Source organism: Moschus berezovskii, chromosome 4 (genome assembly GCF_049115385.1).
Source record: "Moschus berezovskii isolate FMDL1 chromosome 4, NW_MosBer_1.0, whole genome shotgun sequence".
NCBI classification, from domain to species: Eukaryota; Metazoa; Chordata; class Mammalia; order Artiodactyla; family Moschidae; genus Moschus; species Moschus berezovskii.
In genome coordinates, this window is record NC_142463.1 from 22,075,295 (window position 1) to 22,101,939 (window position 26,645).

At 40.5% G+C, this 26,645-nt stretch overlaps 2 protein-coding genes across 3 annotated transcripts in view; one reads left to right on the plus strand and one right to left on the minus strand.

The window, feature by feature from the left end:
* The window catches only part of STIL (STIL centriolar assembly protein), a 63,965-nt gene extending 60,361 nt beyond the window's left edge, over positions 1–3,604 (minus strand). The window contains exon 1 of the mRNA XM_055402190.2: positions 3,408–3,604. The gene's annotated coding sequence lies outside the window, so the exon portion shown is untranslated. The remainder of the gene's footprint in view (positions 1–3,407) is intronic.
* Positions 3,605–4,138: 534 nt separating this feature from the next.
* The window catches only part of CMPK1 (cytidine/uridine monophosphate kinase 1), a 37,388-nt gene continuing 14,881 nt past the window's right edge, over positions 4,139–26,645 (plus strand). Inside the window, exon 1 of one of the 2 annotated variants that reach the window (XM_055402191.2) lies at positions 4,139–4,451. In XM_055402191.2, coding sequence (XP_055258166.2) covers positions 4,281–4,451 — 171 coding nt within the window. In that variant the 5' untranslated portion in view covers positions 4,139–4,280. The remainder of the gene's footprint in view (positions 4,452–26,645) is intronic. The other variant, XM_055402192.2, reaches the window with a different exon arrangement.

A 26,645-nucleotide genomic window follows, 5' to 3' on the forward strand; every position in this document is an offset into this window, starting at 1 on the left:
GATGGAGGAGCCTGGTAGGCTGAAGTCCGTGGGGTCGCTAAGGGTCGGACACGACTGAGCAACTTCACTTTCACTTTTCACTTACTTCACTTTCACTTTTCACTTTCACACATTGGAGAAGGAAATGGCAACCCACTCCAGTGTTCTTGCCTGGAGAATCCCAGGGACAGGGGAACCTGGTGGGCTTCTGTCTGTGGGGTCACACAGAGTCGGACACGACTGAAGTGACTTAGCAGCAGCAGCAGCCTCCTACACCCTTTTCCACAAATCCCATCCCTTTAACATCTTTCAACTCTGGCAATTATACCAGATGAAACAGAGAAAGGTCATGCCCAAAGGAAACAAGGCACATTTGCTTCAAAATGGCCTTTTTTTGTACTCCTACCACCTCTTAATAATATGACCAATCATTCTTATTTTCAGCTGACATATATCCTACGTCCTCCTCCCTGGCAGGTGGAAGATTGGGAGACTTCCTCTGAGCTTGAATTGGACTTTTACCACCAGGCATTCTGCCAGGCCAGATGGCAGCAACTATAGTATGTGGGCACCCGTTTTGGTATAGACTTACACTCTGGCAGTGGTTTTTACGTTTTAAAATGGATTTTAAAAATGAGAGAATAACACTTTGAGACAGGTGCAAATTGTATGACATTCAAATTTCAGTGTCCATAAAAAAAGTTTTTTGGAACATTAGCACATTCATTTGTTTACGTATGATCTGAGGTTGCTTTTTACTATAATGGCAAAGTTGTGCAGCTGAATGGAGATGGTATGCCCCCCAAGACCTAAAATATTGTCTGGCTTTTTACAGAAAAAGTTCGTAAATCCTTATGCTAAGTACCAGGACATACCTTCAAGAGGCACAGTAGCAGCAACTGGAAAACCGTCCTTCTTCGCATCAAAAAACTAAACACAGTAGGATGGTTTGAGGTCATCTATACCAAGGCTTTCATTTCACCCTTCTCTCCATTTCCTAGTTGAAAGATGAAAAACTGAAGTTCCAAGATTAGCAGGAGCTTCCTAAAGTTACAGTGATTTATCGGAAGCATAAAGACTAAAATTTAGGTCTCCCTATTCTAAGTCAGATGCCCTTTCCTATTAATCCTCCTTAAGTCCTAATATTTACTGTACTAAGTGGGAAAAGATCTTGGACTAGGAATGTACTTTGTTACCTGTCACCATATGGTAACATGAAGACTTTGGACTTAGGAACTCTACCGTTCCTTTCAGCCTTGATGTTCTCTGCTTTTAAAGGCGATAATGCTGACTCTAGAGCAACAACAAGGAAAACATCAAGCTGAATTCCAGCTCCTGCTGCTTACTGGCCGGCTGTCTTCAGACAACTTTTGGCTTTGGTTTCATCTGCAAAATGAGTATAATAGTAACATCTATGTCATTAAATCAACAAGATAGTAACTGTGATAGGGCTCAATAAACAAGGGGAAAACAAGGGACTGAAGGGAGAAGGGATTAGGCAAAGAAAGAGGGTGGGGAGAAGAAATGGAAAAGTAGATGGGGAGAAGGGGAGGAAGTCAGAAATGGGAAAAGAAGGGGAGGAGGATTGGAAATAAGTTAAAAAAAAAAAAGTGGAGGAGATGAGGGAAAAGATGAAAAGAGGCGGAAAATAGTGTGTGAGGGGAGAGGAAAAGGGTTGAACAGGGACAAAGAGAGTGGTGGTAGCCAGACAGAAGGTTGTGCCACCATCCTCCCCTCCTGTCTGTATCCCTTCCTGGCACTCTGCCCTCAACAACTTAGTTTCACTCTTGTAGTCTCTCTCTAAACGCCAGTACTATCTCACTTAAACTTCTACCTGGATGATAAATTAAACACCCTGGGCTCTCAGTTCTAATAACAGGGTGTGTATCTGCTTCAGTCTTCCACTCCCATGGGCTCATCCCAGATCTCAGCAGCAGCAGAAACTCACAACCTCTGATACTTCAGTTCCAAACATTCCACTCAGAGCTCATGTGCTCAAGTACTCCACTGCCACCATTCTTTGACATCAGTACTTCTAATATCTTGACCCCTTCCCTGGCTCCCCTCCACTTCTCCACTGTTATTAGCCCTCACATGCCACCATTTGCTTTTCTGCCTGATTTTGATTATGCATGTGCTGTGCTGGCGCAGTCGCTCAGTCATGTCCAACGTTTTACGACCCCATGGACTGTAGCCTGCCAGGCTCCTCTGTCCATGGGGATTCTCCAGGTAAGAATTACTGGAGTGGGTAGCCTATCACTTCTCCAGGGGAACTTCGCGACCCAGGAATTGATCTGGGGTCTCCTGCATTGTAGGCGGATTCTTCACCATCTGAGCTACCAGGGAAGTCCTTGATTCTGCATAAACCAGCATAAACATTCTCTTGCAAACATTCCCTTAGTCTTCTCTCTCTCTGTTTTACTTGCCTGGCAAAACCCCAATCCTGGATTAGCCCAACTGTTTGCCTCCCCTTCTCTCTGCCTGTACCTGAACAGTCTAATATCTTTAATGATTTTAAATCTATGATATCAAAAACCAAATGAGCTACTACTACTTCCCAGAAGTCCTATTGATTAGTTTTCTTTAGATAAACACATTTTCTTTAGATAAACACATTTTCCACTATCAAAGATGTCTATTTCATACCTTTTCTCTTCTCATATATCCTAGTCCCTTCCCCTTCCCCTCAGGTAATATTGCCCTTTCATTACAAGAAAGTTACCAGAAGGAACCCTTCCTACCTTCAAATCTTCCTGCAACTCTACTCTTCTTGTTATTCCTGTTACAAATGAGCATCTTCCTCTCTAGGACTTTTAAGTCATCTAAGGTCCTCCAGGTGTCTTAGATGTGTCCAAGTCCTTTGGACTTGCTCATCTGATTTTTCTTCTCAAGGGGTTACCTCTCTTTCTTTCTTTCAAATCATTCCTAGCCCCTTAAGCATGATCTCGAGTATAGCATTGACCAGTAGAACTTTTTGTGATGACAGGGTTGGTATGTATGCTGTTCAATACAATTTCCACTAAACACATGTGATTACTGAGCTGTTAAAATGTTGTTTTTATAACTGAAGAACTGAATTTTTAATTATTTTTAATGTAATTAATTTAAATAGCCATATGTGACTAAGGGCTACCATATTAGACAGCATGGCTCCTATCACCCATCCTAAATAAACTTTGTCTTGACCCTTATTTTCTCTATTATTTTCATTTACTCATCTCCTGTCCACTCCATTTTCAATCAGGTTTCAAATTAAATATAATGTATGATTTGCTTTGGGCAGAATTCTTTGTAAGTCTCCCTGTTGCCAAATGCAGTTTTATCTGTACTCATTTGTGGTTAACATAATGTTGACTACTACACCACCACAATCCCACCCCAAACATTCTCTTTGCTGGAACAACATATTCTCCTGGTTTTCCTCTTACCTTTCTGGCTCTGCCTTCTTGGGTTCCTCCTCCTCTCTCCAACATTTAAAGGTCTATTCACTAACACTCATTCATTGAACTCGTTTTCTTCTCGAAAATTTTTCCTAATGCAAGGGGCAGGGAAATGGAGTTATAGTTAGCAGGACTTCCCACTGCAATTAGAATATAATTCAAACTCCTTTCCTTAACCAAAGGGCCTGACTGACCTGTCATCAGGCAAACTTTCACCTTTCATTCCCTCCCTCGTTTCACACAGCACTGATCTCACAGGCCTTTCAACTGCTCTCACAGTTCAAAGTCTTAGGGGTTTTGCAAAAACTTGCCTTTTTTCTCTTTGTGGGACACTCTATCTCAGTGTTTGCCTAGCTTTGCTGTTTCCTATCTTTACGTCTTGGCTTGTATATCATCTCTTCAGAAGTCTGACTACCATAGCCAAATTACATTCATCTCTTGTTATTCCTCCGTTTGGTTCCTTCAAAGCCAATATTGCCATCTGCATTTATTTATTCGTGCTGATTTGTTCAGGTCGGCTGCCTACCCTGTGGAATTTAAACTTGCGAGCAGATACAATGGATCGTGCGCTCCCGTAGGCCATGTTCCAGGCGCCAGCACAGGCCCTACACCTCCTGGCTCAACACCCGCGGACAGAGCGAATGAATGAGCCCCGAGAGGGGCGGGGAGGACTCTTGTGCGGCCAACGAAAGAGCAGCGGAAGCCCCGCCCCTTCCGGCCTCAGCGCGGACGCCTCGGCAGCCACGGCGGCGGGGCCGCGGCTGGCGCCGGCTCGGCCCGCCCCCTTCTCCGCGCCCCGCCCCGCGCCAACGCCGGCCCGGCTGCTGTCAGCTCTCTCAGCGTCCGACCCAGCCGCGGTGCATGCTTAGCCGCTGCGGCCGCCGGCTATTGCACGTCCTAGGCCTTAGCTTTCCGCTGCTGACAGGCCAGCCACTTTTCCCCTTCCCGCATCGCTTCATGAAGCCGCAGGTCGTGTTCGTTCTCGGCGGTCCCGGCGCCGGCAAGGGGACCCAGTGCGCCCGCATCGTTGAGGTGAGGCCCGGGCAGCCGGCAGGCTCCCTGGGCTTGACCGGACACCAGGCTGGCCCGTCCCGCCGCGCGCGGCTGTACGCGCCCCGCCCCCTCCCCCCCGTTCTGAACCGCGGACTACGAGTCCCGGCGGCGGATGCACCGCGGACTTGGCGGTGGTCGAGGGTCCGCTGGCGCGCTGCATGTCGGGACTGGTAGTCCACGTCCGCCCGCCCCGGGGGCGCCCAGAAAGGAAAGGAATCGCTTGGGGTTGCTTTGTTCCTGCACCCCTCTTCCCTTACATTTTGGGGGCCAAGTTCGTCTCGAGAGTGGTCTGGGAGAGAGATCCCGGGAGGGGCCTCTTCTGTGGATCACGAGCGCGTAGAAGGTCAGTGTATCACTGGTTGTGGGGCCGGTGGAGGCGGCAGCTGTGTCGATTTGGGTTAGAGGCCGGGGTGTGCCCACAGAGACCGGTTTTTTTAGCCCTTCCCTTCCCGCAGGCCCTCTGAACTCTAAACAGGTAACTAAACTGTTCTTTACTCTAGAAAGGAAAACCGGGTGACAGGGCTTTAGGTGTTCTGGGATCTGCTGATTGCTCTTTCTGAACCCGTCATGGTTAGTACCAGCCCTAAGGCCCAACCTGCTTCCTTGAGGTTGGAAAAGCGTGGAGTATGAGATGAAACTTCAACCTCTGGCCCGGCTGCCAACTCACGCCTAGTCTGTGGCCAGGTCACTTCCTCTCTCCGAGTCTCCGTTGTCCCCACTAGAATAGCAGAGGTTGTGCACTCAGATTTAAACTCAATATGAAATGCCTCCCAACTCTAAAATGGTGTTATTCTCCCCCTTCCCCCAAAGTGTGATAAGGTTTCCGGTTCAATTCCGTTAAGAATTTTCGAATAGATACGTGATTAGCTGCAGTGTGGGTTAAAGACTTATTGGAGAATCCGGGGAATGTTTGGGAGAGGAGGAAGACAAGACATATCTAGAAACAGAATAGGGGACCAGTCGTGCTGTAAAACACCGGAGAATTCTTGTGAAACGCAGACCAAAACGATTTTGACCCAGAACTTCTAAAATTATTCCCTCCTCTGTTCCAGGATATGGCTTTTATTCAGTTTGGTTCAGTTGCTCAGTCGTATCTGACTCTTTGCGATCCCATGGACTGCAGCAAGCGGGGCCTCCCAGTCCATCATCAACTCCCCAAGCTTGCTCAAATTCATGGCTTTTATTAGCTTTTCGATTTTACTTCTCTCTCAGATTCATACAACCCACTCCTGAACTATATTTTTTTCTCTAAAGAGCATCCAGAAATAGTCGGATGGTAACATAAATATCTTCATTATGTGTTTTATAGCTGTATTGATAATTGTTGATCAGTTGTAGGAATATAAGTGGAACTAAATCAACCAAGAAATAGATAAAAAAAAAATTCTGCTTATTTTTGTTGGTTCTTTTCACTTTTTAAAAGACATGACAATTGATTTCAAGTTTTTGTTGTATGTATGAAATAACTCACATGTAAATGGCATGATGGGGAAGGAGCAAATACTTTATTTTTGTTTGTTTTTGTTTTAATTTTTACTGGAGTATAGTTGATTTACAGTGTTGTGAAAGTTTCAGGTGTAGAGCAAAGTGAATCAGTTTTACATGAAGGACTGATGCTGAAGCTGAAGCTCTAATACTTTGGCCACCTGATGTGAAGAACGGACTCTTTGGAAAAGACCCTGTTGCTGGGAAATATTGAAGGCAGGAGGAGGGGACGACAGAGGATGAGATGGTTGGATGGCATCACTGACACGATGGTCATGAGTTTGAGTAGGCTCCAGGAGTTGGTGATGGGCAGGGAAGCCTGGTGTTCTTTAGTCCATGGGGTCGCAAAGAGTCAGACACGACTGAGCAACTGAACTGATACATATATCCACGTATTTAAAGATTCTTTTCCCATACAGGTCATCACAGAGTATTGAGTAGAGTTTCCTATAGTACACAGTAGGTCACTGTTGGTTATCTGTTCTATATACGTTAGTGTATAGCTTTGTTGCTCAGTCCTGTCTGGCTCCTTGGGATTCCATGGACTGTAGCCCACCAGGCTCCTTTGTCCATGGGGATTCTCTAGGCAAGAATACTGGAGTGGGTTGCCGTGCCCTCCTCCAGGGGATCTTCCCAACCCAGGTCTCCCACATTGCAGGCTGATTCTTTTCTGTCTGAGCCACCAGGGAAACCCAAGAATACTGGAGTGGGTAGCCTATCCCTCCCTTCTCTGGGGAATCTTGCCGAACTAGGAATCGAGCCAGGGTCTTCTGCATTGTAAGTGGATTCTTTACCAGCTGAGCTACCAGGGAAGCATTCTGTACACAGTAGTGTGTGTATGTCAATCCTAATATCTATTTATCCCTCCCTCATTCCCTTCCCCATTGGTAAGTTTGTTTTCTATATCTGTGACTCTCTGTTTTGTACCAAATTTTTTAGATTCCACACGTAAGTGATAGCATATGATTCTTGTTTTTCTCTGACTTACTTCACTCAGTATGACAGTCTCTAGGTCCATTCATGTTTTGGCGAATGGCACTGTTTTGTTCTTTATTATGGCGGAGTAATACTGCCTTGTATATATGTATCCAATCATTTTCATCCATTCCTCGTCTGTGAATGGTTAGGTTACTTCCATATCCTGGTGATTGTTAATTGTGCTGCAATGAACGTTGAGGTGCATGTGTTACTGAATCATGGTTCTCTCCAGATACGCCTAGGAGTGGGATTGCTGGATCATATGGCTACCTCATGCGACGAGTTGACTCATTAGAAAAGACTCTGATGCTGGGAAGGATTGGGGGCAGGAGGAGACGGGGACGACAGAGAATGAGATGGCTGGATGGCATCACCGACTCGATGGACATGAGTTTGAGTGAACTCCAGGAGTTGGTGATGGACAGGGAGGCCTGGCATGTCGCAAAGAGTCGGACACGGCTGAGCGACTGAACTGAACTGATCTGATGGTAGCTTTATTTTTAGTTTTTTAAGGAGCTTCCATACTCTATGGGGTCGCACAGAGTCGGACATGACTGAAGTGACTTAGCAGCAGCAGCAGCAGCATACTGTTCTCCATAGTGGCTATACCAGATTACATTTCGCCAGCAATGAAGGAGAATTCCCTTTTCTCCACACCATTTATTGTTTTTAGATTTATTGATGATGGCCATTCTGACTGGTGTGAGGTGATACCTCATTGTAGCTTTGATTTACATTTCTCTAATAATTTGTGATGATGTAGTGATGCCTTTTAGCCATCTGATGTCTTCTTTGGAGAAATATCTGTTTAGATCTTCTACCCATTTTTTGATTGGAATTTTTGGATTTTTTTGATATTGAGCTGTATGAGCTATTTGTATATTTAGGAGATTAATCCCTTGTTACTTTGTTTGCAAATATTTTCTCGAATTCTGGGGAGCCATTTACTAGAATCAAACAAATGTAGGTTCAGACCATAACCCTAACTATTCCACTTACTATCACTTTAGTCCCAGAGAAATTGTTACTTTCAGCTTGGTTCCTCTGTAAAAAGGGAAAAATAATACCTATCTGGTATGGCATTTGTGAATATAAAATGAGATAAAATATCTAGTATACGTAGATGCAAATAATTTTTTCCCTCTATTTTAGAGTTCCTGTTCTTAATTTATGAGATTGGTTATTTTTACTTCAAAGTACACTGTAGTATTATGTTTTTTTTGTAGTGTTACTTTTAAAAATTGGTTTATGACTGATGTATTTGAAAGCATTTAAGTATTTTGTTTCTGACTCATGGTGTGACTTTACTTGTCCACATCCAAACTAATGATACCCATATTACTCCACTGGATTAAACATTATCTCTACATTCTGTAACTAGTATTTATTCTTTACTCTGTTCGATAATGGCTGGCAAGATTTTAAACCTGTTAAGAATTATAAGATTTCCATGATGAAATATGTTCTATAATATATTATCCTATTCTTTAAAATTTCAACAATTATGTGAACTTAAACTCTTTTAAACTGTTACCTTTTATTCCAAATAGTTTATAATTCAGTAATTGCTGTCTTCTAGCAGATTAAAGCGGAGAAGGCAATGGCACCCCACTCCAGTACTCTTGCCTGGAAAATCCCGTGGATGGAGGAGCCTGGTGGGCTACTGTCCATGGGATCGCTATGAATCGGACATGACTGAGCAACTTCACTTTCACTTTTCACTTTCATGCACTGGAGAAGGAAATGGCAACCCACTCCAGTATTCTTGCCTTGAGAATCCCAGGGAGAGGGGAGTCTGGTGGGCTGCCATCTATGGGGTCGCACAGAGTCGGACATGACTGAAGCGACTTAGCAGCAGTAGTAGCAGCAGCAGTTTAAATAATGGAATGTCTATGGTCAGTCAAGTCAGAGGTTTTTTGGTTTTGTTTTTTCTTTTGTGAGTCTTGCATTTTGACTCAATGCTTTATTATACAGGCAAATGTAAGCTGAATCCCAGACGATGTAATTTTGGGAGCTAATTATCTTTCTGTAGGGAAAAAGTTATATAATAAAGGTTGAAGTCCCCAACTATCATGCCATTGCTAATTCAGCTCACAGGGTACCCAAAATGTGGCTGAAATAGAATTATTCCTTTGGGAAAATTAAATTAATTTCCAACTCAGGCCACCAGAAGTAGTTCTTTGGGCCCTGGCCACAGAACCTGAGACTATCTGGCTCTCTAATGTCCTGGGACTTTGGAATTGTGATTGTGTCACAGAGGGAAGCTGTTGCTTGTTAGTTGTTGTTTTGTTTTTCTGGCTGTGAATTCTACCTCTGCTTCTTGCTCTCCCAGACCTTGAGGAAGAAAAGGCAAATCTGATACAATACCTTCTGAAAGTGTTGTGAACTGGGAAGGAAAGATTGGAAGGAGGCTTTGAGGTTGAATTTTGCCCATTTATTTGAACTGATCTTTTTCAGTTTTATTTTATAACTAATTGTTTTAAGTCTGTTTTCTCATCCTCATTGTGTTTATGAAGATTAACCATTTCCTAAATCAGTGCAATCAAGACTCAGGTTCTCAGAGTGGAGTTATTATTATTGTAACTAAAGGGGACAACAGAGGATGAGATTCTTGGATAGCATCACTGACTCAATGGACATGAGTTTGAGCAAACTCCGGAAAATGGTGAGGCACAGGGAAGCCTGGTGTGTCCGTGCGGTCACAAAGAGTGGGACATGACTTAAAGACTGAACAGCAAAAATCTGATGTTAGGATACCATGTTAATTTTTAATTTTTAAATTAAGCTTTGTTTGTATTGTTTTGGCCCAAGAAAAATCATGATGTCATAACCTAAACTGTCCGAAAACAGTAACCACAATTTTGCATCTGCTAGCTGAGATGTTTAAATCTACTCTCTTTTAAAGATGGTGAACATTTTGGTTAAATGAACAAATTATGCTAAAGCTTATATTCATGCCAAATTCCTTTCTGACGTACCCCAAAAGCATTTTTATCGTCTTCTGTGTTATAATTTCTTCCAGGACCTGTATGAGTAGTTTGTATTTTGTATTCTACATGCTGATCAGTTCAGTCTCTCAGTCGTGTCCGACTCTCTGCAACCCCATGGACTGCAACACGCCAGGCCTCCCTGTCCATCACCAACTCCCAGAATTTACTCAAACTCATGTCCATTGAGTCAGTGATGCCATCCAACCATCTCATCCTCTGTCATCCACTTCTCCTCCTGCCTTCAATCTTTCTCAGCATCAGGGTCTTTTCCAGTGAGTCAGTTCTTTACATCAGGTGGCCAAAGTATTGGAGCTTCAGCTTCAACATCAGTCCTACCAATGAATATTCAAGGTTGATTTCCAGGATTGACTGGCTTAATCTCCTTGCTTTCCAGGGGACTCTCAAGAGTCTTTTTTCCAAAACCACAGTTCAAAAGCATCAGTTCTTCAGCGCTCAGCTTTCCTTATGGTCCAACATCTCACATCCATACATGACTGCTGGAAAAACCATAGCTTTGACTATATGAACTTTTGTTGGCAAAGTAATGTGTCTGCTTTTTAATATGCTGTCTAGGTTTGTCATAGCTTTTCTTCCAAGGAGCCAAGTGTCTTTTAATTTCATGGTTGCAGTCACCATGTGCAGTGAATTTGGAGCCTAAAAAAATAAAGTCTGTTACTGTTTCCATTGTTTCCTGCTGTACTTAGAAAGTTTTGGGTGATACTGACTTTAAGTAGGCATTATAGAAATCAGAAACTCTATTTTATTTATCTTTTTGTCTCTAGTGATGAACATTGTGCCTGGTACATAATAGGTGCTTGGTAAGTGTTCTTTGAATGAACAGTTATATAGCACACCAGTCTTGAGGATGTAAAAAAATTTAAAACTCTGTCCCCAGGGGGCGCCCAAGTAGCAGTGCTTCCAATTTCAGGACCATAAGTGTTTGATTGAAACCTCTGTCTTTCTCTGATTTCTCATATAACACTTCAGTTTACTCTCAGTGAGTAAATGGTACAGTTGTAAAAAATCTGATGAGCATTCTAAAATTTTCAAGTTCCTGATTACAGATCCCCAAAGTGAACTATCACTCATTAAAGAAACTAGGAAGATCCACTGGACAACTAGATTTTAAGTTTGTTTATTTAGAGTAAAGTTTAAATCATCTCTAAAAAGAGAGTCCATAGAATCCTCAACTCTCCCAGAGCGCTGTCATCTCATTAAAGGTAACTGTAATACGGAGTTTTTGTTGTCCGTAAGAATTTGGAGGAGGGAGAGTATATTCAGATTATTTACTGTTTTTACTTTTGAAAACTTTATTTTTTTTTTCTTTCCGTTTTAAGTTACAATTGTAATACATAGTTGTTGGTGACTCTAACCCTGAGGTCACCAGTGTTAACTGTTTGGTATTAACTCTTTCTCAGTATTTTTACAAATAAAATGCATATGTTTACCTTTTTTACCTCCAAGTGGGATTATTCTGTTTTTTATGGAATGTATCATGGCTCTCCTCTTAGGTCTCTACACATAGACTTAACTTATTTTTATCAGTAGCTACAGAACAGTCCATAGGATGGATGTTACCATAGCATAGTTGTACCATTCCCTCCCTATTGCTAGACATTTAGCATACTTTTCAGGAGTTATTTTGCTGTGGCAGACAGTGCTTCAGTAAACTTACTTGTAAATATAATATTGCATATGGATGCTTTTATTTTTGCAAGCAAGATTCCTAAAAGTAGGATTGCTAAATCAGAAGATAAATGCATTTTTAATTTTAATTGATAAGTTTGATTACTTTTCAAAAACATTATACTTAATTACATTTCTACAGTGGTGTATGATTTTTTTTTTTTACTAGCACTGGATAGTTATCAGTCATTTTAATTTTTGCACATTTGTTAATCTCTTCCTCAGAGTTTTCCTGAATAACTCATTTTTTCCCCAAGAAGTCCTTTAAGGTGAAAGGCATAATTAGACTTAAAAAAAATTTCCCTGTACTTGTCATTTATTCAGAAAACAGTCTTTGAGAGCTGGGCACTATGATAGTTGCTAAGGTGAATAAGGCATGGACCCTGCTGTCAAAAGTTTACAATGAGCTAGCAGATATGGAAGTTAAACAGTGACTACTACAGGAAAAGAGTGGTAAATTCTGTGATGGAAATAAACCAAATAGACCGTTTAGATAAGGGACATTTAAATTACAGCTCTTTTGGTCAGGGAAAGCTTCCTGGGGGACAGTGAATATGTATGAGCTGACTTTAGAAGGACAGTAGGAAAGAAGTAGCCAGGAGATGTGTTGTAGTGGAGAACACTTAAAGCAGAGTTACGCTTGCACAGAGGAGTTGACGCTTTCAATTCTGAGAAAGTCTAAGGAGAGTAACCTGATGCAAGTGAGACTGACCCAGAAAACACTTCCTAAACGCAGACTATTTGCTCTGTGTTGGGAGATACTAACCTCTAGGGGCTCTTAATTTAGAGTGAAGATAGACATGTACTTAATGTAATTTCATGAGAAAAGATATGAAAGATTTTTGCAAATATTAAAGTTTAACAAATTGTTTTAAAATTGTTTATTGGGGATTCCCTGGTGACCTAGTGGTTAGGATTCTGGACTTTTCACTGCTGTAGCCTGGGTTCAGTCTCTGGCCAGGGAACTGAGATCCCTCAAGCCATGCAGTGTGGCCAAAACCAAAACAAACGAAAAATTCTTTATCTTTTAGTTTTGCCTTCCTAATTAGGTTGTAACGTCTTCAAGGATAGAGGCCCTGTCTTTTGCTGTTGTTCATTCTACTGCATGGTATTTGAAAAGCCTACTTATTCTTCAGTTCTTAGTGTAATAGAAAGATTCCCAGACATTCACAGTTCATAGTGTCCTTTGTGTCTCCGTACTTCTTTTCACAAACATCTTAGTTCAAAATATATATATTAATTATATTTATTTATTATATTTATCAAGTAATAGATCCAAACAGTGCTTAAGTATTTCTAACAATCTAGTAGCTGTTTAAAGAAAAAGTACATGTAGGTTAAAAGAAAAAGGAGCAGCTTTATTTCATTCTCATATAACCCAGTCACTTACTAATGGGATGTGAATGCCTGTTAGGCACTGCCCAGTTTCTCATACAGTGGAATCAGATGGGCCACTTACATCCTCATTTCCTTTTCCACTTTAATTATGTGGTACTTATTTTTATTACGGCAACTGCCCACCAAAAAGGCAGCATCACAAAGATGTGTCTTCAAAAAGAATGTGCATGATCTGAAGTTGAAATTGTAAGCTGCCCTGAGCTGATAATTCACATGATATCTAATAGATGTTCAGTATTGCTCTGTTTCCCTTAAAAATGTAAATCCAGGGCACTCTTATGAGTTCTTTCAGTGCTCCAGGGCACTGTGGCATAAAGTTTGAGAACCATGAGCTAAAAATGACTTCCTAGTGAAACTGGCCCTCACAGTTTTAGACTAGGTCAGATTTCTCAATTTTGTGCTCCATCGGTTGTAATTCTTTTGTCCTTTATGATAGTTGCTGCTGCCGCTGCTAAGTCACTTCAGTCGTGTCCGACTCTGTGTGACCCCATAGACGGAAGCCCACCAGGCTCCCCCGTCCCTGGGATTCTCCAGGCAAGAACACTGGAGTGGGCTGCCATCTCCTTCTCCAATGCGTGAAAGTGAAAAGTGAAAATGAAGTCGCTCAGTCGCGTCCAACCCCCAGCGACCCCAGTTTTTAATTATGTTGTCCTTTCGTCCGACCCCCAGCGACCCCAGTTTTTAATTATGTTGTCCTTTATAACATATATCAGTTTGCAGACCACCTTTAATTTTATGATTATTGGATTATCTCCTCCATTAGACCATAAGCTCCATAAGGGTGAGAGCCTTAAGATTTCTAAATTTACTCTCACATCTTTAGTGTATAGTACAATGTCTGGCATAAATTGATGCTCAATAAACATCTGTTAAGTAGATTTTGAAGCCAGTCATAAAAAATTTTTGCCATTTTTTGAGTTATTTAAATATTTGGCTCTTTGGTTTTCTCCTCTGGACATTTGTGATACTAATCTACTCTAGGGTGATTATGAGGATTAACCAAGAGAATCCATGTAGTAAAATGTCTGGCACAGTGCCTGCTTTGTATTAGTCACTTCTCATAACGTGGGCATCTCTCTCCTTTCCTATTCTGTGCTTGCCTGTCCATAGTCAGTGAAGGAAATGTCTTGAGCAATGTAAGTAGCTACGCTTTGGTTGGCATTCTCAGTTGTTAGACTGAAGAAAAATGGATTTGAAAGGACATGAACAAATGTCAAACTGTCATACTAGTGTATTGTCTGCTAGGCAGTATGTACAGTTCAGACTCGAGAGTTAGACTGTCTAGATATGAATCTTTATCATAACACATGCTATGTGTGAGGTCTTAGCAAAGGTGTAGTTTCTGTGCCTCAATTTCCTCATCTGTAAAATGGGAAAAATAATAATATATGCTATCTACCTCAGAATGGTTTGTGAGGAGTATGTGAGCTAATGTATGCTGCTAAGTCACTTCAGTCATGTCCGACTCTGTGTGACCCCATAGACGGCAGCCCACTAGGCTCCCCCGTCCCTGGGATTCTCCAGGCAAGAACACTGGAGTGGGTTGCCATTTCCTTCTCCAATGTGTGAAAGTGAAAGTGAAGTCGCTCAGTCGTGTCCGACCCTTAGCAACCCCACGGACTGCAGCCCACCAGGCTCCTCCATCCATGGGATTTTCTAGGCAAGAGTACTGGAGTGGCTTGCCATTGCCTTCTCCGGAGCTAATGTATATAAAGTACTTAGAGCAGTGCCTAGGACATGTTAAGTCCTTTATAAGTATGTTTATTATTATCATCATCATTTTACTTTTCCTGTGTTAATTTTGCCTGCTCTTCTGCCACCCCTGCTACCTCAACCTTCTTTTGAGTTGCTTAAGATTTTTTTCCCTCATGATTTATTCCTTCCTACTTTGGAAGCTATACAATCTCTCTTTAATTGTTACACTAGAAATTTTAAGCACACATATTATTTAACTTAAGTCTAATATTAATATTTTTATTCTTCTCTAAACAATATACCTTAGGACACTTGACTCTATTTTCTATCTTATTCTGTTTTCTTTTTTTTTTTAGGATTTTAATTCTATATTGACTTTTTTTTTAATCCCTACAAATGACCCGTTAATGTTTTATAACAAATATTTGTTTGGAATAATATGCATAATTATAATAATAATAAATTGTTATAATAATAAAAAATACATGCAACTTTTTTTATTAACCATTTATTTTTGCACCTCAGATCTTCTCTCTGAGATCATTTTCTTTCTTGAAGTATATCCTTTAGAAGTTTCTTTAATTGGTATAGTCTTGTGGTTAGGAAGTTTTGCTGTTTTCTCTGCATGGTAGGTTCTCTTTTCCTAGGTCAAGCACCAAAGGTATCATGGTTCAGAGGTCCTGACTTTATGTGGAACTCATTGATCGGCAGCCAGTGCTACTTGGGCCTCAGTCTTTGTCTCCTCTCCCTTCTTTGTGGCCTATTAAATCCTAGGCTCCAGCCACTTGTGATTTGGGGATGAGGACATCCCCAGGGCAGCCACAAATCCAGCACTCTCTCATTCATCTGGACTTGTGCTTTCTTGATTTATATGAAGCTGAATTAGTCTTTTAATTTTTGGCCAGCTCAGTCATGCTTTGAAAGGTAATAATAATAAAATTATATGTTAATAACTACATGAGTGTGCTGTGCTCGGAGGGATTTTGAATGAATATTCCAGCCCCATCAAAATTAGACACCTCTACCTAAGTCTGTCCTAGCTCAGAACACCTCTTTAGTTCTGGTTCTTCCCCGTATCCTTACTCCCACTGAAATCTACTTCATTTACATCCTTTGGGTTAACGTTTTTAGTGACAGTAGTCGATTAAACACCACATTCTAGTTAAGATGCTAATAGGAGAGGACTGCAGTCTGAAAGCTCTCCGAAAGTCACATAGGAGTACAGTAATTTTTTTTTTTTAGGATTATAGTATTTGTAACGGTGTCCTTCTGAATTGAAATTCAGAGCATTTCAGAGAAACCTCTCTTTTAGTGAGACTTTTAGGCTAGATAAGAGAGAAGGGGTGGAAGCAGGGGTTATTGTTCAATCTCTAGGTCATGTCCTACTCTTTGCAGCCCCATGGACTGCAGCACACCAGGCTTCCCTGTCCTTCACTATCTCCCTGAGTTTGCTCAAACTCAACATCCATTGAGTCAGTGATGTCATCCAGCCATCTCATCCTCTGCTGCCCCCTTCTCTTGCCCTCAGTCTTTCCCAGCATCAGGGTCTTTTCCAATGAGTTGGCCCTTCACATCAGGTGGCCAGAGTAATAGAGCTTCAGCTTCGGCATCAGTCCTTCCAATGAATATGCAGGGTCGATTTCCTTTAAGATTCACTGGTTTGATCTTCTTGCAGTCCAACAGACTGTCAAGAGTCTTCTCCAACACCGTAGTTCATTTCTTCAGCATTCAGCCTTGCTTATGGTCCAACTCCTACATCCTTACATGACTACTGAAAAAACCATAGCAGGGGGCAGGGGATAACTGTCTTATTCTGTGTGTCATGTTCACTTGATCACACTGACTCTTCTTAGCTTTAAAACTAGTACTTTTAGCCCAGTTACCATATGAAAATGTATTTAACATTTCAGTTAAATTAAGAACATATTTACAGACTAAACATGTGATAAGAGCATTTAGAATTTAATAGAGAACAGGTGTGACTGGACATACTGTTTGCTGACAGTTTTCTGTTGCTTGTTGAACTTTGGTAAAGGAAGAAGCCCCAGTTACTATGTCCCATTCTCAGAAACTTTGAAGGACTGGGTCCCAAAAAAACACAGGGTTCCATGCTTGGTGTCCATCAGCCATCTCCAGAAGACCAGTAAGTTGGTTCCATTCATCATTAGGGTATATTCTATACCAACAAGCAATTAAATATGCTCAGTTTGGGACTTCACAAAAAGACTCCTTCCTTGCTCACTTTTTGTTTGGAACTTCCATGATGTATTAGTCGTTGGTGTTTGTCACTGGAAAGTTCTGTGTATTTAATTTGGTCTGTAGGACTTACCTTTATAGTTAAGTATAGTTTAGGTAGATATTGATGATAACATGAATTTTTTCCTCTTGGTGTCTACTGGGAATAAAGAGACAGCCCAGATATTTTATTATGCAACTGGGAATTGACTTGATGGCTAATTTAGTTTTTATTTTAAAAATAATTTTCATTTATTTATTTTTAGCTACTTTGGGTCTTCATTGCTTTGCATGTACTTTCTTTAGTTGTGGTGAGCTGGGACTACTCTTCGTTGTGGAGCACAGTCTCTAGGCATGGATTTCAATAATTGCAGCTCTCAGGCTCTAGAGCACAGGCTCAATAATTGTGGCACACAGGCTCAGTTGCTCCAAAGCATGTAAAATCTTCCTGGACCAGGGATCCAACCCATGTCCCCTGCATTGGTAGGCAGGTTCTTATCCACTGTGTTACTAGGGAAGTCCTAATTTAGGTTTTTAAATTGGAAATTTTTGTTTGCTACTTGTTAAATGATTATTGGATGAGGCAAGTAGAAATGGTGTCAAGAGTGGGAAAAGGCAAAAATGAAGCAAATGAAGCAGGGATGGTCAGAGTCTGGCTGAGTGGTGGGTCACATATGCCTGACTTGTGTGTGGGTAAAGTTCCTGATCTCACCTCCCTGCTAGGATACAGCAAAATGATAAAGTCCATCAACTTGAAGTCTCCATTTTAGTTTCCACTAGCAGATTCTGACATGCAAAGGCCACAGTAGCTTGATGGCAAGATTCTGTCTCCTTGTCTGTCACCTAGGAATTACGTCAGAGGTCCACTGTGGAGTAATAGTCACTGAAAGTCACAAGACCTGGGTTCAAGTGCCAGTTTCCACTAATTAGCAAGTCAGCTTATCTCAGTTTCCCCTTTTGTAAAATGAGGAGTTTGAAGGTAGATGGTCTGGACAGCCCTAGAACATATCTGTATACCAAGACTTCAATGTTAGATAGTAATCCTGTATTCCTATGTAGTCTCATGCAGGAGGTATATTATGCAGTCACTATGAATAGGTGTATATTCTTTGCCATTGTATGCTATATGAATGGGAGCACCAAGGAATTGTACTTAATAAATTCCCACTGAATTTCATATTTACATAGAACTTCAGAATGGTAACAAAGTATGTGTAAAGGCAGGAAAAGGAATAGCTTTTTTAAATGGAACAATTTTGTATGTATGAATTTTTTTAATTAAAAATATTTAAGAAATGGGATGTTGAGCCAACTTTCTTACAGTATAGCATAGTATTAGAAAGAATGTAGACTTTGAAATCAGATGTTGGCTCAAATCTCAGTCTGCCACTTAAGGCCATATTGCTTAACTTCTCTGATTCTGTGTCTTCATTTGTAAAGTGATAATAGTAACACCAGCTTCACTGGGTTGTTATAAAGATGAAATACCATAATGCTTCTACTGTGTTCAGCACAGTACATGGCCCTCAGTAAAATGTGTAAAGAGTAACATTATTTTAGAAAAGGTCTATTGTAAAGAGATCAAAGAGTAATTTAGATTAAAGTAGTTTGAGGAAGCATTGTATTCCCATTGTTTACTATGGCATAAGGAAATGATTACCCACACTAGTCAGTTTACAGATTTTTAAAAACCCAAGGTGGTATTTTCAGTTCAGTTCAGTCGCTCAGTCATGTCCGACTCTCCACTACCCCATGAATCACAGCACGCCAGGCCTCCCTATCCATCACCAACTCCCGGAGTTCACTCAAACTCATGTCCACAGAGTCGTTGATGCCATCCAGCCATCTCATTCTCTGTCGTCCCCTTCTCCTCCTGCCCCCAACCTTTCCCAGCATCAGAGTCTTTTCCAGTGAGTCAACTGCAAGGAGATCCAACCAGTCCATTCTAAAGGAGATCAATCCTGGGTGTTCATTGGAAGGACTGATGCTAAAGCTGAAACTCCAATACTTTGGCCACCTCATGCGATGAGTTGACTCACTGGAAAAGACTCTGATGCTGGGAAAGGTTGGAGGCGGGAGGAGAAGGGGACGACAGAGAATGAGATGGCTGGATGGCATCACCGACTCTTAGAGTCTACCAAATATGAAAGGTCTTTCTACTTAGAGAAAATATTTGGAGTTAGCTTAGATTTGAAATTCCTAGAATGGGCAACTAGATTTAGGGAAAAGTTTATAGTATAAATGCTCTTTATATTCAAAATAGGTTGCTGCTGCTACTGCTGCTAAGTCGCTTCAGTCGTGTCCGACTCTGTGCGACCCCATAGACGGCAGCCCACCAGGCTCCCCTGTCCCTGGGATTCTCCAGGCAAGAACACTGGAGTGGGTTGCCATTTCCTTCTCCGGTGCATGAAAGTGAAAATGAAGTCACTCAGTCCTGTCTGACTCTTAGTGACCCCATGGACTGCAGCCTACCAGGCTCCTCCATCCATGGGATTTTCTAGGCAAGAGTACTGGAGTGGGTTGCTATTGCCTTCTCCGAGTCTATACATTACATACATTATTTAATTAATTGGTTCTTTGTTTTATAAATTTTGTGTCTGATTTTTCAGAAATCATATTCTGTGTTTTTTAAAAAATAACTTGGAAATATAATTTACATACCACACAACTCATCCACTTAAAGTGTACAGTTCAAAGGTTTTGATATGTTATTATGTTACTAATTCTTTTGTAATTGTGATAAAACATATCAAGGGCTTCCCTGCTGGCTCAGATGGTAAAGAATCTACCTGCAATGCAGAAGACCTGGGTTCAGTCTCTGGGTTGGGAAGATTGCCCTGGAGGAGCACATGGCAACCCACTCCAGTATTCGTGCCTGGAGAATCCCCATGGACAGTGGAGCCTGGCCGGGCTATAGTCTTTGGGTTCTCAAAGAGTCAGACACAACTGAGCAACTAAGCACACACACAAAATATATCATGAAATTTGCTATTTCAGCCACTTTAAGTATGTGATTCAGTGGCATAAATTGCATTTATAATGTTGTGCAACAATCACCACGATTTCTAAAACTTTCTCTTCACACCAAACACAGACTCTACATTCAGGCAATAATTTCCCATTCGTCCCTTCCCCCAGCCACTGGTAACTTCTAGTCTAATTTTTACCTCTGAATTTGCCTGTTTTCGGTACATTATGTGAGTAGAATCATACAGTATTTGTCCCCCCACCTTTTTTTTTTTTTTACAGCTTATTTCACTTAGCATAATGTTTTTAAGTTTCATCCATTCCTTTTTATGGCTGTGTGATGGTTCACTGTATATGTATTTTACATATTGTTTATCCATTCGTCTGTCGTTGGATGAGCGCTTGCTTCCACCTTTCCACTATTGTGAGTCGTGCTGCAGTGAACATTGACATACAAGCATCTATTTCAGTCGTTTGGTTATATAGCTAGGAGTGGAATTGTTGGATCATATAATTCTGTTTAACTTGTTTGAGGAACTGCCAAACTATTTTCCACAGCAGCTGTGCCATTTTACCTTCCTACCAATGATGTGTGGTTTCTTTATCTTCACCAACACTTATCATTTTATGTTTGTTTGATTGATTATCACCACTCTAGTAGGCGTACAGTAGTATCTTATTGTGGTTTTGACTTGCATTTCCCTAATGACTTAATGCTGTGAGCATCTTTCATGTCTCATATGACCTTTTTTTTTTTTAAATAGCCATCCAAAATGAAATTTCTGCAGTGACCACATGGGGAGAGGAGATTCTAATATACATGAATAAATTGCTTGAATCAAGGCATAAGGAAAATAAATAAATAGCCATCCTAATGGGTGTGAATTGATATCTCATTATGGTTTTGATTTGCATTTGCCTGATGTCTGATGATGTTGAGCAACTTTCCTATACTTATTGGCCATTTCTATATCTTCTTTGGAGAAATGTCTGTTTGGATCATTTGTCCTTTTTCTTCCCTGCAGAATACTGCATTTTAAAAACTGTCTTTTGTAACTTTTAAAGCTGGGTGGTTTTAGGTTAAAGCGTCTGTCTCCAATGCGGGAGACCCGGGTTCAATCCCTGGGTCGGGAAGATCCCCTAGAGAAGGAAATGGTAACCCATTCCAGTATTCTTGCCTGGAGAATCCCATGGTCGGAGAAGCCTGGTAGGCTACATACAGTCCACGGGGTCGCAAAGAGTCGGACACGACTGAGCGACTGAACGGAATGGAAAGTTTTAAAAATGTATTTTTGGTATAAGTCCCTTATCCAGATATATTATTTGTAAATGTTTTTTTCTATACTGTGAGTCATATTTTCATTTTCGTGGTAGTGCCCTTGAAAGCGCAGAAATTTTAATTTTGATGAAGTCTGATATCTTGCGCTTTAGAACATACAGTATGCTTTCTATTGCCTATGGTGCAGAGATTAAAAGATTGATAGTGAGGCCAAAACTGTAAAAGAGGTATAATTGGTGAGTGTCTGTATTGTGCCTGAGATTGAGAGTGGAGGGTGGAAGAGAGAGGGGATAGTGTAGGTGGAAAGGAAGAGTGGGAGTAATAGATTTGTGTTACTTCCTTGACTGGTTCCAGGGCATAATTGGGTCTAAGCTCAGTTGGTAAAGAATCCGCCTACAATGCCGGAGACCCCTGCATTCAATTCCTGGGTTGGGAAGATCCACTGGAGAAGGGATAGGCTACCCACTCCAGTATTCTTGGGCTTCCCTTGTGGCTCAGCTGGTAAAGAATCCTCCTGCATTGTGGGAGACCTGGGTTCCATCCCTGGGTTGGGAAGATCCCCTGGAGAAGGGAAAGGTAGACTACGGTTCATGGGGTCATAAGAGTCGGACATGACTTAGCGACTAAACCACCACCCACTCCAGTATTCTGGCCTGAGAATTCCATGGACTGTATAGTCCATGGGGGTCTCAAAGAGTCGGACTCAACTGAGCAACTTTCACCAAGTCAGACTAGAGAGGTGGGAGAGGTTGTCCATTTTGCAAAATGGTTTCCAGCATTCTTCCTGTTGTGTAGTTACGGCAGGGAAAAAAGTTTTCCATAAAAATTACCCATAAACTTATCACTTATTAGGACATTTCCTGTGTGTGAAAAAGTCAGATTCTCATCAAGAAACAAGAATCCCTTATATTCTGGTCTACAGTATATAAATGGGAATAGTTGTCTGTGAAAGTGAAGTTGCTCAGTCATGTCCGACTCTTTGCAACCCCATGGACTGTAGCCCACCAGGTTCCTCCCTCCATTGGATTCTCCAAGCAAGAGTACTGGGTTGGGTTGCCATTTCCTTCTCCAGGGGATCTTCCCAACTCAGGGATCGAACCCGGGTCTCCTGCACTCCAGGCAGATGCTTTAACCTCTGAGCCACCAGGGAGTCAGTCAGTCAGTTCAGTCGCTCAGTCGTATCTGACTCTTTGCGACCCCATGAATCACAGCATGCCAGGCCTCCCTGTCCATCACCAACTCCCGGAGTTCACTCAAACTCATGTCCATCGAGTCGGTGATGCCATCCAGCCATCTCATTCTCTGTCTTCCCCTTCTCCTCCCGCCCCCAATCCCTCCCAGCATCAGAGTCTTTTCCATTGAGTCAACTCTTCGCATGAGGTGGCCAAACTATTGGAGTTTCAGCTTTAGCATCAGTCCTTCCAATGAACACCCAGGACTGATCTCCTTTAGAATGGACTAGTTGGATCTTCTTGCAGTCCAAGGGAGCCACCAGGGAAGTCAATGTTAAATCCCAGGCTGGGCTAGAATTTGATAGCTATACCATCAAAAATGTGTATTCATAGACTGACTTTAATTTTCAATTAAGAAAAAGGTAATCATGAAGGTAAATTTTATACCAAATTTTTTAAAAAACATGTACTACTTTTTAAAGCTAAATACTGATTTTCTTCACACCTCCTATTAGCACAGGTTGATGAACTAAAAAGATGATTCTTTGTTGTCTAAGCTAGATTAATTTTCTCTTTCTTAAAAAGAAAATACCAGTTGAGAGAGGTTGGCACAGTAAAGTTCTGAAAGTGCTCCAAGGGGTCATTCTGGAGACTAGAAGTAGTGTGGTTACTTTGTCTGCCATGGCGCTGTCATTTCCAGAACATCCTGCTTATAATTTTGAACTCAAGTGCCTAGTGTAAGGCTTCACTGAAATATGTTTCCTTTTAAAATTCTGCTGCTGTGCCTTTTGGATCCTCTCAACTCAGTGTGTCTCTAAATTTCCATCTGTTTCTAGGCTATAAAACTGGACTGTTTTCTGTCTCCTTCTATGACTCTTGACTTCATGCCCATGCAGTGTGTTTCTGTGTTGCTATATTATACTTTTGTTTCTCCTTTGTTTGAGGAATGGATCACTTTCCAGGGAAATTTTTATCCAAACATTTGAATTGACTTTTGCTGCTATTCTCAACAGTGATTTAGTTTTAAATTCTAAATAAGTTTGTGATTGTGCAGGTACTGTTTTTCTTTTTTCATGAAATTGGATAACTTTTTATGTAGAGATATTTATTCCTAATGTTAGACTATTTATTTTACTATTCTCTTAGGATCTGGTATTAATAAAACACTTAAATCATCAGTCTTTGTGATATTTGCCATTTAGAGATGTGTAGATAGAATATAACCTTTTTTAAATTAAAAAAATTTTAAGTTTATATGTATACATGTAATTTGAGATTCAAACAGTTTGAAAGTACATAAAGTAAAAAATGAAAGTTTTCTAGTTAGCCTTAGCTTACTCTCTTTATGTAATCACTTATCAGCATTTTTATGTGTGGCTTTCTGATCCTTTTTTTTGATATATTTATACACAGATAAAAATGCATGCACAAATATTGCCTTTTGTTCTGTGCCATGCATTTCTTTGCTTAACAGTATATCTTGGATAGCTTTCCATATCAGCACATGTAGATAGCTCTACTCCATTCATAATATATACAATAATCTATTTAGCTATTCATATATTTGTGGGCATTTAGATTTTCTGTTTACAAATGATGCTAACATAAACTATCATGTACATGTGTCTTTATGCACATGTACAACTGTTTCAGTAGCACAACTCCTAGAAATGGCATTACTGAGCCAAAGGGTATACAAATTTAAATTTTGTTAGGCTCTACCAAATTGCCCTCTAAAGATGCTTAGGCAATTTACACTCCCACAGACTGTCAAGATGCTAAGTTCTCCCCCACCCCTGGTCCTTGTCATAGCCAGATACATCTTTTTATTTTAACCAATCTGATGTGACCAACCTTGATAATATATTAGAAAGCAGAGACATTACTTTGCCAACAAAGGTCCGTCTAGTCAAGGCTATGGTTTTTCCCGTGGTCATGTATGGATGTGAGAGTTGGACTGTGAAGAAAGCTGATCGCCGAAGAATTGATGCTTTTGAACTGTGGTGTTGGAGAAGACTCTTGAGAGTCCCTTGTACCTCAAGGAGATCCAACCAGTCCATTCTAAGGGAGATCGATCCTGGGTGTTCATTGGAAGGACTGATGCTAAAGCTGAAACTGCAATACTTTGGCCACCTCATGCGACGAGTTGACTCACTGGAAAAGACTCTGATGCTGGGAAAGGTTGGGAGCGGGAGGAGAAGGGGACGACCAAGAATGAGATGGCTGGATGTCATCACCGACTCTGTGGACATGAGTTTAAGTGAACTCCGGGAGTTGGTGATGCACAGGGAGGCCTGGCGTGCTGTGATTCATGGGGTCGCGGAGAGTCGGACACGACTGAGCGACTGAACTGAACTGAACTGAACTGAATTTGCTTTTTCGTGATTGCCAGTGAGGTTGAGCATCTGTTCTCTCCTTTTCTCTGAATTGTTTGTTCTTATCCTTTGCCCATTTTTGTATTGAGCATTTTTCTTTGTTAGTAGGATATCTTTATATACAGTGTATATTACCCCGTCACCTATGTATGGTGAAAAGTATTTTCTCCCAGTCTGTTGCTTGTCATTTGATTATATCTGTGTTATCTTTCTTTGTTCAGAAGTTTTTATTATTTATATAGTCAAACACGCTGTTTTGATTCTTACTTTGGAGTGTCTTTCTCTCTCTCAATCTTATTTCCCCCGGTACTATCCTGTGATTGGGTTTTGTTGTTGTTGTTTTGTTTTGCTTGTATCGTGTTGTTTTAGAACTTTAATTTACCTGAAATTTAGTTTTGCATATGATGTGCAAGAATCTGATTTCTTTTTCAGATGGTAGCCAGTTGCATAATATCATTTATTAAATAGTTCATCTTTTCTCTGTTGATTTTTAGATAATAACTCACACTTATTGAATTCCCATTTATATTTGGGTCTGTTTTTAGACTCTGTTGAGTTGCATGGTTATGTTTGTCTATTTTTATACCATTATCATACTGTTTTATTTATTTTAAATTCATGTCCATTTAAAATTTTAAAAAATTTTTTCATTACTGTTTTAATTACTATAGCTTTATAATATTTTATGTCACCTAGTAGGACAAGTTCACATTTGTGTTTGTTCATTCTCTCACATTTACCCCTTCTGATAAACTTGAGAATCAACTCATCAAGTTTCATTAAAAAATAAATAATCCCAGTTGAATTTTGATTGAGGTGCTATCAATTTATAAATTAATTTGTGGAAAATTTATATATTTACTGTATTGAATCTTTCTATCCATAATCTATCTATGCCTTCTTTTTATGATACTGATCTTAAGTTTTTCTAGTTTCTTCATATAATTCTTACATTTTAGTATCCCTAAATTTAAGATTTTAGTACTGTTTAGTCCTATGTAGGATTTTTAAAATTGAGGTACAGTTGCCTTAAATAGGATCTTTTAAAATGTATGTTTTCTAATTAGCCATCACTAGTTGATTGGAAGGCTAATGACCTGTTTGTTTATAAGAAGAAAATAAGCAAGATAAACACATTGTTGTAGGCTCTCATAAGTTTTTTAGTGTACTTAAATACGTCTGTGATGCCAGTGGAGCCTGTGTGTTTGAGGATATTTGCATAGTGAATTGGATTCATGTATCATACTTTTCTTATTCTGTAGTTACTCTTTGACTTTGCACCTTTATTGGTATGTAATTTGTAGTTTAGCCACTGGTTATCTTGGACTTTGCTCCAAGAATAGCCTATACAAGTTACTATAACTTCCCTGATCTGAGTGCTATCATGGTAGGTCTTGAATCTAGTAGTGTAGACCACATTTTTAGGAGTGTGTTCTTCAGGAGATGCTTCTGATTTTAATAGCTGACAATGATGTTTGGCTGTGACTGATTGTATAGTACAGTATAGATGATTTCTGGTAGTATAGATATTATTTCTGTTTTAGAAATGAAGAAACTGAGATCTCAGAAAGGTTAAATAAGTTTCCTGAATTCTAGGCTCTTAGACCACCTGCAACAATATTTGTGTTGTGCTGATGTGAGTGTGTTGTTTGTAGGCTCTGCAGTGACTGTAAGAATTGATCATTTAATTAATAAGATGAATGTTTAAGATTAATAAGACCTCTGTGCCTATCCATTAATGTTGGAAATTTTCAAAATATTACCCCTGATCTCCTGGAATGCCTGGAGGTTTCTGGGCCTCATTTTCCTTCATCTTTGACTGTTTTCCATCCCTTTCTGATATAGGGACTGTGGATTAATTCCGAATGGCTGAAATGACTTAAAAGAAATAAAAATACTGGAAATGACCAACT